Genomic DNA, 14,764 nt, shown 5'->3' with positions numbered 1-14,764 from the left:
AACCCTACCTACAACCCTACCTATTTCAGTAACCTCCCCAGCCCCTATAAACCTCCCAATCTCTGTAACATCCTCCAGCCCCTTCACCCCTCCCTATCCCTGTAACCACTTCCAGCCCCACAACCCACCCTATCTTTGCAACATCCTCCAGCCCCTACAAGTCTCCCTATCTCTGAAACATCCTCCAGACCCCAAAACCTTCCCTATCTCTGTAACCGCCTCCAGCACCAACAACCCTCCCTATCTCTGTAACTTCCTCCAGCCCCTAAAACCCTCCCTATCTCTGTAACCTCCTCCAGCCCCTACAATCCTCCCTATCTCTGTAACCTCCTCCGGCCCTACAATCCTCCCTGTCACGGTAACCTCCACCAGACCCTACAACCCTCCCTATCTCTGTAATCTCCTCCCACCCTACAACCCTCCCTATCTCTGCAACCTCTTCCAGCCCCTAAAAACCTCCTTATCTCTGTAACTACCTCCAGACCCTAAAACCCTACCTGTCTCAGTAACCTTCTCCAGCAGCTACAACTCTCCCTATCTCTGTAACCTCTCCAAGCACCTACAACCCTACCTATCTGAGTAACCTCCTTCAGATACTACACCCCTCCCTATCTCTGTAACCTCTTCAAGCCCCTACAACCCTCCCTACCTCTGTAAGCTCCTCCAGCCCCTACAACACTACCTATCTCAGTTACCTCCTCCAGCCCCTACAAACCTCCTTATCTCTGTAACCTCCTCCAGCCCCTACAACCCTCCCTAGCTATGTAAACTCCTCCAGCCCCTACACCCCTCCCTATCTCTGTAACCTCCTCTAGCCCCTACAACCCTCCCCATGTCTGCAACATCCTCCAGCTCCTACAACCCTCCCTATCTCTGTAACCTCCGGCAGCCCCTAAAACCCTCCCTATCTCTGTAACCTCCTCCAGCCCCTACAAACCTCCCTATCGTTCTAACCACCTCCAGCACCTACGACATTCCCTATCTCTGTAACCTTGTACAGCCCCTACACACCTCCCTATCTCTGTAACATCTTCCAGACCCTACAACCCTCCGTATCTCTGTAACCACTTCCAGCCCATACAACTCTCCCAATCTCTGTAACCTTCTCCAGCCCCTACAACAGTCCCTATCTCTGTAACCTCCTCCAGCGCCTACAACCCTACATATATCAGTAACCTCCTCCTGATCCAACAACCCTCCCTATCTCTTTAACCTCTTCCAGCCCCTACAACCCTTCCTATCTCAGTAGCCTCCTCCAGCCCCTACAACCCTACCTATTTCAGTAACCTCCTCCAGCCCCTACAAATCTCCCTATCTCTGTAACCTCCTCGAGCCCCTACAACCCTCACTATCTCTGTGACATCGTCCACCCCCTACAACCCTCCCTATCTCTGTAACCTCCTCCAGCCCCTACAACACTCTCTATCTCTGTAACTCATCCAGCCCCTACAAGTCTCCCTATCTCTGTAACATCCTCCAGCCCCCAAAACCCTCCCTATCTCTGTAACCGCCTCCAGCCCCAACAACCCAACCTATCTCTGTAACATCCTCCAGCACCTACAACCCTCACTATCTCTGCAACATCCTCAAGTCTCTGCAACCCTCCCTATCCCTGTAACCTCCACCAGCCCCTACAATCCTCCCAATCTCTGTAACCTCCTCCGGCCCTACAATCCTCCCTATCACAGTAACCTCCTCCAGCTCCTACAACCCTCCCTATCTCTGTAACCTCCTCCCACCCTATAAACCTCCCTATCTCTGCAACCTCTTCCAGCATCTACAACGCTCCCTATCTCTGTAACCTCCTCCAGCCCCTACAAACCTCCTTATCGCTGTAACCTCCTCCAGCCTCTACACCCCTCCCTATCTCTGTAACCTCATCCAGCCCCTACAACCCTCCCTATCTCTGTAACCACTTCCAGCCCGTACAACTCTCCCTATCACTGTAACCTCCTCCAGACCATACAACAGTCCCTATCTCTGTAACCTCCTCCAGCGCCTACAACCCTACATATCTCAGTAACCTCCTCTACATCCTACAACGCTCCCTATCTCTTTAACCTCTTCCAGCCCCTACAACCCTCCCTAAATCTTTAACCTCCTCCAGCCCCTACAACCCTACATATTTCAGTAACCTCCTCCAGCCCCTACAAACCTCCCTATCTCTGTAACATCCTCCAAATTCTACACCCCACACTATCTCAGTAACCTCTTCCAGCCCCTACAACCTTCCATATCTCTGCAACATCCTCCAGCCCCTACAACCCTCCCAATCTCTGTAACCTCCTCCTACTCTACAACCCTTCCTATCTCTGCAAACTCTTCCAGCCTCTACAATGCTCCCTATCTCTGTAACCTCTTCCAGCCCCTACAATTCTCCCTAACTCCTTAACCTCCTCCAGCCACTACAACCCTCCCTATCTCTGCAACATCCTCCAGCCCCTACAACCCTTGATATCTCGGTAAGCTTCAGCAGCCCCTACAACCCTCCCTAGCTCTGTAACTACTCCAGCACTTACAACCCTCCCTATCTCTGTAACCTCCTCCAGCTGCTACAAACCTCCCTATCGTTCTAACTTCCTCCAGCCCCTATGACACTCCCTATCTCTGTAACCTCGTCCAGCCTCTACACACCTCCTTATCTCTGTAACATCTTCCAGACCCTACAACCCTCCCTATCTCTGTAACCACTTCCAGCCCCTACAACTCTCCCTATCTCTGTAACCTCCTCCAGCCCCTACAACAGTCCCTATCTCTGTAACCTCCTCCAGCACCTACAGCCCTACATATCTCAGTAACCTCCTCCAGATCGTACAACCCTCCCTATCTCTTTAACCTCTTCTAGCCCTTACAACCTTCCCTACGTCTGTAACCTCTTCCAGCCCCGAAAACCCTCCCTATCGCTGCAACATCCTCCAGCCCCTACAACCCTCCCTATCTCTGTAACTCATCCAGCCCCTACAACCCTCCCTAAATATGTAACATCCTCGAGCCCCCAAAACCCTCCCTATCTCTGTAACAGCCTCCAGCCCCTACAACCCTACCTATCTCTGCAATCTCCTCCAGCTCCTACACTGGTCCCTATCTCTGTAACCTCCTCCAGCCCCTACAACCCTACCTATCTCTGTAACTTCCTCCAGCACCTACAACCCTCCCTATCTCTGTAACCTCCTCCAGCCCCTACAATCCTCCCTATCTCTGTAACCTCCTCCGGCCCTACAATCCTCCCTGTCACGGTAACCTCCACCAGACCGTACAACCCTCCCTATCTCTGTAACCTCCTCCCACCCTACAACCCTCCCTATCTCTGCAACCGCTTCCAGCCCCTACAAACCTCCTTATCTCTGTAACCTCCTCCAGCCCCTAAAACCTACCTGTCTCAGTAACCTTCTCCAGCCGCTACAACTCTCCCTATCTCTGTAAACTCTTCCAGCACCTACAACCCTACCTATCTGAGTAGCCTCCTTCAGATCCTACACCCCTCCCCATCTCTGTAACCTCTGCAAGCCCCTACAACCCTTCCTATCTCTGTAAGCTCCTCCAGCCCCTACAACACTACCTATCTCAGTAACCTCCTCCAGCCCATACAACCCTCTCTATCTCTGTAACCTCCACCAGCCTCTACACCCCTCCCTAGCTATGTAAACTCCTCCAGCCCCGACACCCATCACTATCTCTGTAACCTCCTCCAGCCCCTACAACCCTCCCTATCTCTGTAACCTCCGGCAGCCACTAAAACCCTCCCTATCTCTGTAATTCCTCCAGAACCTACAACCATCCCTATCTCTGTAACCACCTACAGCCCCTACAAACCTCTCTATCGTTCTAAACACCTCCAGCAACTACGACACTCCCTATCTCTGTAACCTCCTCCTGCCCCTACAACAGTATCTCTGTAAACTCGTCCAGACGCTACAACCCTCCCTATCTCTGTAACCTCATCCAGCCGCTACAACAATCCCTATCTCTGTAACTCATCCAGCCCCTACAACCCTCCCGATCTCTGTAAAATTTCCCAGCCCCCAAAAACCCCCCTATCTCTGTAACTGACTCCAGCCCCAACAACCCTCCCTATCTCGGTAACCTCCTGCAGACCCTACAACCCTTTCTATCTCTGCAACATCCTCCAGCCACTACAGCTCTCCCTATCACTGTAACCTCCTCCAGTCCCTACAACCCTCCCTAGCTCTGTAACTCATCCAGCCTCTACAACACTCCCTATCTCTGTAACCTCCTCAAGGCCCTACAACCCTCCCAATCTGTGTAACACATCCAGCCCCTACACCCCTCCCTATCTCTGTAACCTCCTCCAGCCCGTATAACCCTCACTATCTCTGCAACATCCTCCAGCCCCGACAACGCACCCTATCTCATGTAACCTCCTCCAGCCCGTACAACCCTCCCTATCACTGTAATTCATCCAGCCCCTACAACCCTCCCTAACTCTGTAACATCCCCCAGCCCCCAAAACCCTCCCTATCTCTGTTACCGCCTCCAGCCCCAACAACCCTCCCTATCTCTGTAACCTCCTCGAGCCCCTACACCCCTCACTATCTCTGTAACCTGTTCCAGCCCCTACAACCCTCCCTCTCTCTGTAACCTCCTCCAGTCCCTACACCCCTCCCTATCTCTGTAACCTCCTCCAGCCCCTACAATCCTCACTATCTCTGCAACATACTCCAGCCCCTACAAACCTCCCTATTTATGTAACCTTCGGCAGCCCCTACAACCCTACCTATTTCTGTAACTCCTCCAGCACCTACAACCCTCCCTATCTCTGTAACCTCCTCCAGCCCCCACAAAACTCCCAAACGTTCTAACCTGCTCCAGCCCCTACGACACTCCCTATCTCTGTAACCTCGTCCAGCCCCTACACCTCCCTATCACTGTAACCTCCTCCAGCCTCTACACCCCTCCCTATCTCTGTAACCTCATCCAGCCCTACAACCCTCCCTACCTATGTAACCACTTCCAGCCCGTACAACTCTCCCTATCACTGTAACCTCCTCCAGACCATACAACAGTCCCTATCTCTGTAACCTCCTCCAGCGCCTACAACCCTACATATCTCAGAAACCTCCTCTACATCCTACAACGCTCCCTATCTCTTTAACCTCTTCCAGCCCCTACAACCCTCCCTAAATCTTTAACCTCCTCCAGCCCCTACAACCCTACATATTTCAGTAACCTCCTCCAGCCCCTATAAACCTCCCTATCTCTGTAACATCCTCCAACTTCTACACCCCACACTATCTCAGTAACCTCTTCCAGCCCCTACAACCTTCCATATCTCTGCAACATCCTCCAGCCCCTACAACCCTCCCAATCTCTGTAACCTCCTCCTACTCTACAACCCTTCCTATCTCTGCAAACTCTTCCAGCCTCTACAATGCTCCCTATCTCTGTAACCTCTTCCAGCCCCTACAATTCTCCCTAACTCCTTAACCTCCTCCAGCCACTACAACCCTCCCTATCTCTGCAACATCCTCCAGCCCCTACAACCTTCGATATCTCGGTAAGCTTCAGCAGCCCCTACAACCCTCCCTAGCTCTGTAACTACTCCAGCACTTACAACCCTCCCTATCTCTGTAACCTCCTCCAGCTGCTACAAACCTCCCTATCGTTCTAACTTCCTCCAGCCCCTATGACACTCCCTATCTCTGTAACCTCGTCCAGCCTCTACACACCTCACTATCTCTGTAACAGCTTCCAGACCCTACAACCCTCCCAATCTCTGTAACCACTTCCAGCCCCTACAACTCTCCATATCTCTGTAACCTCCTCCAGCCCCTACAACAGTCCCTATCTCTGTAACCACCTCCAGCGCCCACAACCCTACATATCTCAGTAACCTCCTCCAGATCCTACAACCCTCACTATCTCTTTAACGTCCTCCAGCCCATACAACCCTCCCTACGTCTGTAACCTCTTCCAGCCCCGACAACCCTCCCTATCTCTGTAACTCATCCAGTCCCTACAACCCTCCCTATCTCTGTAACATCCTCCAGCCCCCAAAACCATCTCTATCTCTGTAACCGCCTCCAGCCCCAACAACCCTCCCTATCTCTGTAACCTCCTCCAGCCCCTACAACCCTCACTATGTCGGCAACATCCTCCAGCCCCTACAACCCTCCCTATCTCTGTAACCTCCGCCAGTCCCTACACCCCTCCCTATCTCTGTAACTCATCCAGCCCCTACAACCCTCCCTATCTCTGTAACATCCTCCAGCCCCCAAAACCCTCCCTATCTCTGTAACCGCCTCCAGCCCCAACAACCCTACCTATCTCTGTAACCTCCTCCAGCTCCTACACCCTCACTATCTCGGCAACATCCTCCAGCCCCTACTACCCTCCCTATCTCTGTAACCTCCTCCATCCCCTACAACCCTTCCTATCTCTGTAACTCATCCAGCCCCTACTACCCTCCCAATCTCTGTAATATCCACCAGCCCCCAAGACCCTTCCTATCTCTGTAACTTATTCAAGCCCCTACAACCCTCCCTATCTCTGTAACCTCCTCCAGCCTCTACAACCCTACCTATCGCAGTAACCTCCTCCAGCCCCTACAACCCTACCTATCTCAGTAACCTCCTCCAGCCACTACAAACCTCTTTATCTCTGTAACCTCCTCCAACCCCTACAACCCTCTATCTCTGTAACCTCCACCAGCCTCTACACCCCTCCCGAGCTATGTATACTCCTCCAGCCCCTACAACCCTCCCTATCTCTGTAACCTTCAGCAGCCCCTACAACCCTCCCTATCTCTGTAACTCCTCAAGCACCTACAATCCTCCCTATCTCTGTAACCTCCTCCAGCCCCTACAAACCACCCTATCGTTCTAACCTCCTCCAGCCCCTAAGACACTCCCTATCTCTGTAACCTCATCCAGCCTCTACACACCTCCCTATCTCTGTAACCTCCTCCAGTCCCTACACCCCGCCCTATCTCTGTAACCTCATCCAGCCTCTACACACCTCCCTATCTCTGTAACCTCCTCCAGTCGCTACACCCCTCCCTATCTCTGTAACCTCATCCATCCCCTACAACCCGCCCTATCTCTGTAACATCTTCCAGACCCTACAACCCTCCCTATCTCTGTAACCACTTCGAGCCCCTACAACTCTCCCTATCTCAGTAACCTCCTCCAGCCCCTACAACAGTCACTATCTCTGTAACCTCCTCCTGCCCCTAAAACACTATCTCTGTAACCTCCTCCAGCCCCTACAACCCTCCCTATCTCTGTAACTCATCCAGCCCCTACAACCCTCCCTATCTCAGTAACATCCTCCAGCCCCCAAAACCATCCCTATCTCTGTAACCGCCTCCAGCCCCAACAACCGTCCCTATCTCTGTAACCTCCTCCAGCCCCTACAACCCTCACTATTTCGGCAACATCCTCCAGCCCCTACACCCCTCCCTATCTCTGTAACCTCCTGCAGCCCCTACACCCCTCCCTACCTCTGTAACCTACTCCTTATCTCTGTAACCTCCTCCTGCCCCTACAACACTATCTCTGTAACCTCCTCCAGCCTCTACACACCTCCCTATCTCTGTAACCTCCTCCAGTCGCTACACCCCTCCCTATCTCTGTAACCTCATCCATCCCCTACAACCCGCCCTATCTCTGTAACATCTTCCAGACCCTACAACCCTCCCTATCTCTGTAACCACTTCGAGCCCCTACAACTCTCCCTATCTCAGTAACCTCCTCCAGCCCTTACAACAGTCACTATCTTTGTAACCTCCTCCAGCGCCACAACCCTATATATCTCAGTAACCTCCGCCAGATCCTACAACCCTCCCTATCTCTTTAACCTCTTCCAGCCCTTACAACCCTCCCTATGTCTGTAACCTCTTCCAGCCCCTACAACCCTCCCTATCTCTGCAACATCCTCCAGCCCCTACAACCCTCCCTATCTCTGTAATCTCCTCCAGCCCCTACAACCCTCCCTATCTCTGTAACTCATCCAGCCCCTACAACCCTCCCTATCTCTGTAACATCCTCCAGCCCCTACAAGCCTCCCTGTCTCTGTAACCGCCTCCAGCCCCAACAACCGTCCCTATCTCTGTAACCTCCTCCAGCCCCTACAACCCTCACTATCTCGGCAACATCCTCCAGCCCCTACACCCCTCCCTATCTTTGTAACCTCCTGCAGCCCCTACACCCCTCCCTACCTCTGTAACCTACTCCCTATCTCTGTAACCTCCTCCTGCCCCTAAAACACTATCTCTGTAACCTCCTCCAGCCGCTACAAACCTCCCTATCTCTGTAACCTCCTCCAGCCCCTACAACCCTCCCTATCTCTGTAACTCATCCAGCCCCTACAACCCTCCCTATCTCAGTAACATCCTCCAGCCCCCAAAACCATCCCTATCTCTGTAACCGCCTCCAGCCCCAACAACCCTCCCTATCTCTGTAACCTCCTCCAGCCCCTACAACCCTCACTATGTCGGCAACATCCTCCAGCCCCTACAACCCTCCCTATCTCTGTAACCTCCGCCAGTCCCTACACCCCTCCCTATCTCTGTAACTCATCCAGCCCCTACAACCCTCCCTATCTCTGTAACATCCTCCAGCCCCCAAAACCCTCCCTATCTCTGTAACCGCCTCCAGCCCCAACAACCCTACCTATCTCTGTAACCTCCTCCAGCTCCTACACCCTCACTATCTCGGCAACTTCCTCCAGCCCCTACTACCCTCCCTATCTCTGTAACCTCCTCCATCCCCTACAACCCTTCCTATCTCTGTAACTCATCCAGCCCCTACTACCCTCCCAATCTCTGTAATATCCACCAGCCCCCAAGACCCTTCCTATCTCTGTAACTTATTCAAGCCCCTACAACCCTCCCTATCTCTGTAACCTCCTCCAGCCTCTACAACCCTACCTATCGCAGTAACCTCCTCCAGCCCCTACAACCCTACCTATCTCAGTAACCTCCTCCAGCCCCTACAAACCTCTTTATCTCTGTAACCTCCTCCAACCCCTACAACCCTCTATCTCTGTAACCTCCACCAGCCTCTACACCCCTCCCTAGCTATGTATACTCCTCCAGCCCCTACAACCCTCCCTATCTCTGTAACCTTTAGCAGCCCCTACAACCCTCCCTATCTCTGTAACTCCTCCAGCACCTACAATCCTCCCTATCTCTGTAACCTCCTGCAGCCCCTACAAACCACCCTATCGTTCTAACCTCCTCCAGCCCCTAAGACACTCCCTATCTCTGTAACCTCGTCCAGCCTCTACACACCTCCCTATCTCTGTAATCTCCTCCAGTCCCTACACCCCTCCCTATCTCTGTAACCTCATCCAGCCCCTACAACCCGCCCTATCTCTTTAACATCTTCCAGACCCTACAACCCTCCCTATCTCTATAACCACTTCGAGCCCCTACAACTCTCCCTATCTCAGTAACCTCCTCCAGCCCCTACAACAGTCACTATCTTTGTAACCTCCTCCAGCGCCTACAACCCTATATATCTCAGTAACCTCCGCCAGATCCTACAACCCTCCCTATCTCTTTAACCTCTTCCAGCCCTTACAACCCTCCCTATGTCTGTAACCTCTTCCAGCCCCTACAACCCTCCCTATCTCTGCAACATCCTCCAGCCCCTACAACCCTCCCTATCTCTGTAACTCATCCAGTCCCTACAACCCTCCCTATCTCTGTAACATCCTCCAGCCCCTACAAGCCTCCCTGTCTCTGTAACCGCCTCCAGCCCCAACAACCGTCCCTATCTCTGTAACCTCCTCCAGCCCCTACAACCCTCACTCTCTCGGCAACATCCTCCAGCCCCTACACCCCTCCCTATCTCTGTAACCTCCTGCAGCCCCTACACCCCTCCCTACCTCTGTAACCTACTCCCTATCTCTGTAACCTCCTCCAGCCGCTACAACCCTCCCTATCTCTGTAACCTCCTCCAGCTCCTACAACACTCCCTATCTCCATAACCTCCTTTGGCCCCAACAACCCTCCCTATCTCTGTAACCTCCACCATTCCTACATCTCTACTGTATCTCTGTAGCCTCCTCCAGTCTTAGAAACCCCTCCAAGATCTCTGCGTTCCTCAAATTTGAATCCCCACAGGCTTCTGTGACTTCAGTTGCTTACCCTCTGAGCTTTGCACTTCCCTGCATAAACTCAAAGCCAACGTTTCTTCTGATATATGTCTCAACTCTGCACCTGATTGCCTTAATTGCGCTAAACCTTCATTTTGTGGAGCCACACACACGTGATAATTTAAAGGCATCATCTTGTGCGTGCCTACTTGTCGAGTTTTGTGCAAGTTGGAGCATTCCTCGCTATCTCTGTCTCTAAGGAGTTCAGTCATACCTAATGCTTTCAGTCTTCCCCGATATCGGGCTCTGAGCCCCTTGACACATTTTGAACAATGGTTAAGGCACTCTATGTGCCAGTCGGTTGTAGTTCTTGCAAAATGTCAGCTCATGTGACTGAAGTGAATGGAGTGGGAGATATTGCAAACACTGGGGAAAGTGGAACATGTGCTGTACATTCTATGAGCGGGATGCAAAGTAAAGGATTGACTTACACCCAATATTTTCAGTTCCCTGCTGACAAAGAAGTTTATACGGCTGAGACAGGCTCCCTCATCCTCGATATCTTCAATATACAGAACCGAACCAACGCTAACTCCTAATGACTGGAAGAAAATGAAAAGGTTTGAGGTTGTAAACCATCTCAAAACCCACACAGTCACTCACCATCTCAAAACTCCACACGGTCACTCACCATCTTTCCACAGGGTCACTCACCATCTTTCCACAGGGTCACTCACCATCTTTCCACAGGGTCACTCACCATCATTCCAGACGGTCACTGACCAACTTTCCACAGGGTCACTCACCAACTTTCCACAGGGTCCATACCATCTTTCGACACGGTCACACACCATCATTCCAGACGGTCACTGACCATCTTTCCACAGGGTCACTCACCATCTTTCCACAGGGTCACTCACCATCTTTCCACAGGGTCACTCACCATCTTTCCACAGGGTCACTCACCATCTTTCCACAGGGTCACTCACCTCATTCCACAGGGTCACTCACCATCTTTCCACAGGGTCACTCACCATCTTTCCACAGGGTCACTCACCATCTTTCCACAGGGTCACTCACCATCTTTCCACAGGGTCACTCACCTCATTCCACAGGGTCACTCACCATCTTTCCACAGGGTCACTCACCATCTTTCCACAGGGTCACTCACCATCTTTCCACAGGGTCACTCACCTCATTCCACAGGGTCACTCGCCATCTTTCCACAGGGTCACTCACCTCATTCCACAGGGTCACTCACCATCTTTCCACAGGGTCCACACCATCTTTCCACAGGGTCACTCACCATCTTTCCACAGGGTCACTCACCATCTTTCCACAGGGTCACTCACCATCTTTCCACAGGGTCACTCACCTCATTCCACAGGGTCACTCACCATCTTTCCACACGGTCACTCACCATCTTTCCACAGGGTCACTCACCATCTTTCCACAGGGCTATTCACCATCTTTCCACAGCGATACACACCAGCTCTCCACAGGTTCACTCACCATCTTTCCACAGGGCGCTCCCTCAGTACTGATCCTCCGACAGTGCGGCACTCCCTCAATACGGACCCTCCAACAGTGCGGCGCTCCCTAGGTACTGACCCTCCGAAAGTGCGGCACTCTCTCAGTACTGACCCTCCGACAGTGCGGCGCTCCCTCAGTACTGACCCTCCGACAGTGCGGCACTCCCTCAGTATTGAACCTCCGACAGTGCGGTGCTCCCTCAGCACTGACCCTCCAACAGTGCACCGCTCCCTCAGTATTGAACCTCCGACAGTGCGGCACTCCCTCAATACTGACCCTCCGACAGTGCGGCGCTCCATCAGTACTGACCCTCCGACAGTGCAGCACTCCCTCAGTACTGACCCTCCGACAGTGCGGCGTACCTCAGTACTGACCCTCCGACAGTGCAGCACTCCCTCAGTACTGACCCTCCGACAGTGCAGCACTCCCTCAGTACTGACCCTCCGACAGTGCAGCACTCCCTCAGTACTGACACTCCAACTGTGCAGCACTCCCTCAGTCCTGACCCTCCAACAGTGCAGCACTCCTTCAGTACTGAACCTCCGACAGTGCGGCGCTGCCTCAGTATTGAACCTCCGACAGTGCGGCACTCGCTCAGTACTGACCCTCCGACAGTGCGGCGCTCCCTCAGCATGAACCTCCGACAGTGCGGCGCTCCCTCAGTATTGAACCTCCGACAGTGCGGCACTCCCTCAGTACTGACCCTCCGACAGTGCGGCGCTCCTTCAGTACTGACCCTCCGGCAGTGCGGCGCTCGCTCAGTACTGACACTCCGACAGTGCAGCACTCCCTCAGTACTGACCCTCCAACACTGCGGTGCTCCCTCAGTACTGACCCTCCGACAGTGCGGCTCTCCCTCAGTACTGAACCTCCGGCAGTGCTGCGCCCTCTCAGCAGCAGCACTGGGGAAGTGTCTGTCTGGGTTAGGAAGCTGGTCTCTGGATTTGGGCCTCAAACCCACACCCTTTGGACTCAGATGAAAGAAAGGAGCAGCCACTAAGCCACAGCTAACATCACTCCTCTTTCTCTCGCCCCTTTCACAAACACAGGGCATCTCAAAGCCTTTGCCAGACTGTGAATCTCTTTCAGTGTGCGCTCCCTGTTGTAACATAGGGAGACACATTTGGGCATGTACAGCAAGATCTCTCAACAGAAGCAGGATAAACAAGCATCAGTATAGCTTCAGAAAGCAGTGGTGCGAGGAGGAGATTGCGCTGATTTAATAAAGCTGTTTTCACCTCACCTGATGTGATTGCATCATTGAAGACTCAGGCCTCCCAACCGTCTGGAAAAGAAATCACCAGAATGTGTGTGTTAGCTGTGTCAATGTGGCTAGGCAAAGAAGTTGATCAATAGCGGCAGATGCTGCGGATACTGTGGTGCAGGATACAGTGAGCCTAAGCTGCCACCTGCTGGCCGCAGACAGTAAGAACAGCATTACCTGTTTACATGGGAAATTCCCATTGTCAGTGATCACATTGATATTTGCGACATGTACAGAATCCCGAGTTATACTACACGGGAAGGGGACATTCAGCCTATGGTGCCAGTGCTGGCTCTCATTCAAGAAATTTGTTCCGGCTTTCATCTAACACCCTGTGCAAAACTCAGCTCCCAGCTGAGTCTCACAGAACCAAGTGATAACATTTTCAGGTGCTCAATGAGTTGTGTAGGCAAGTCCATGGAACGTTACCTCAGGATGGTGAGCTACCTCACAGCAAACAATAATCTTTACGCTCATATGCTCCTGTCAGCTTTTCAAGTTGAATCTTCAAATCTTGGACCAGAACTGTTCCTTCCCATTTTCCCTCCCTCATTCAGAAGTCCAGCTTGCACAACTATAGGGCTTTGGCACAACCACTGGATTCCCCAGAGCATTGGGCAGCCTGTGAAATAATGTCTGAAGTGTAGTCACTGCTCTAGTGGAGGAGGCACCATAGCCAGACTGGAGCACAGCAAGCTACCACAAGCAGCAAGGTGACAGTGATCCAGATCATGGGTTTGAAGCATATAAGGGCACAGGAAATAGGAGCAGAAATATCCCATTTGGCCCCTTGAGCCTGCTCCGCCATTCATTATGAACATGGCTGATTTTCTACCCCAACTGTTCGGGACAGTAAGGGTTAATGTGGGACCTCAACTTCATTCAAAAGGTCAAAGAGATTAGCCAGCAAGGATCTGGGTCCGATTTGAAAAAATAATTTCCAAGGCTTTTCACTGGGCTCGGGCGACTGAAGGCAGCATACAGCATAACACCGAGAAACAATGCCAAACCTGTGTGTGCCTGTTTACACCACAGAAAATACAGCACCTGCTTATGAAGCGAGTACAACAGCAACTTGATGAGCTGGCCAAGATGGGGTCATCTTCCCCATCACTCAGCCAACAGAATGGTATCCAGCATGGTCCCACTTCCAAAATCAAACAGGTCCATTCGCATCTGTGTTAACCTGATACAACTCAACAATGCGGTGGCAAAGGAAATGCACCCAATGTCCTTGGTGGATGACGGCTTGATCAAACTCTCCAAGAGCATGGTGTTCTCCAAACTTGATGCCAACAGCAGCTCCTGGTAAATTCCGATAGACATAAGAACATAAGAAATAGGAGCAGGAGTAGGCCATTTGGCCACTCAAGCCTGCTCCACCATTCAATAAGATCGTGGCTGAGCTGCTTGTGTTTCAAACTCCACATTCCCATCTACCCCTGATAACCTTTGATTCCCTTGCCTGACATGAATCTATCTACCTCTGCCTTAAAAATATTCAGTGACCCCACATCCACTGCCTTCTGAGGCAGAGAGTTCCAAAGTCGCACAACCCTCAGAGAGAAAAACTTTCTCCTCATCTCTGTCCTAAAAGGACGACCCCTGATTTTAAAACAGTGCCCCCTAGTTCTGGACTCACTCACAAGAGGAAACGTCCTTTCCACGTCCACCTTGTTAACACTGTTCAGGATCTTATATCCTTCAATCAAATCACGATCTACTTGAACGGTAGAGCAGGCTCCAGGGACAGAATTGCCTACTCCTGTTCCTATGTTCCTATCATAGCACCTCTCTCCTAGGAACCCATCTTGTGAACATTCACTGCACTGCCTCCAAGGCAATGCAGCCAATCCTTCAGCAAGAATGCATTTTACTGAAAGGAAGCCGACATTAAGGGTCAAGTGA

General features: G+C 52.1%; 1 protein-coding gene across 2 annotated transcripts in view; it reads right to left on the bottom strand.

The window, feature by feature from the left end:
* LOC121269311 (membrane-spanning 4-domains subfamily A member 18-like) overlaps window positions 1–12,861 on the bottom strand; it is a 93,963-nt gene extending 81,102 nt beyond the window's left edge. For both annotated transcript variants that reach the window (XM_041173850.1, XM_041173851.1), the window contains exons 1-2: window positions 12,836–12,861; window positions 10,551–10,661 (exon numbers count right to left, since the gene is read on the bottom strand). In XM_041173850.1, coding sequence (XP_041029784.1) covers window positions 10,551–10,661; window positions 12,836–12,853 — 129 coding nt within the window. In that variant the 5' untranslated portion in view covers window positions 12,854–12,861. The remainder of the gene's footprint in view (window positions 1–10,550; window positions 10,662–12,835) is intronic.
* Between the last annotated feature and the right edge of the window lie 1,903 nt (window positions 12,862–14,764).

Source organism: Carcharodon carcharias, chromosome 24, assembly GCF_017639515.1.
Source record: "Carcharodon carcharias isolate sCarCar2 chromosome 24, sCarCar2.pri, whole genome shotgun sequence".
Lineage (NCBI taxonomy): Eukaryota > Metazoa > Chordata > Chondrichthyes > Lamniformes > Lamnidae > Carcharodon > Carcharodon carcharias.
This window is presented reverse-complemented; position numbering and strand designations above follow the sequence as displayed.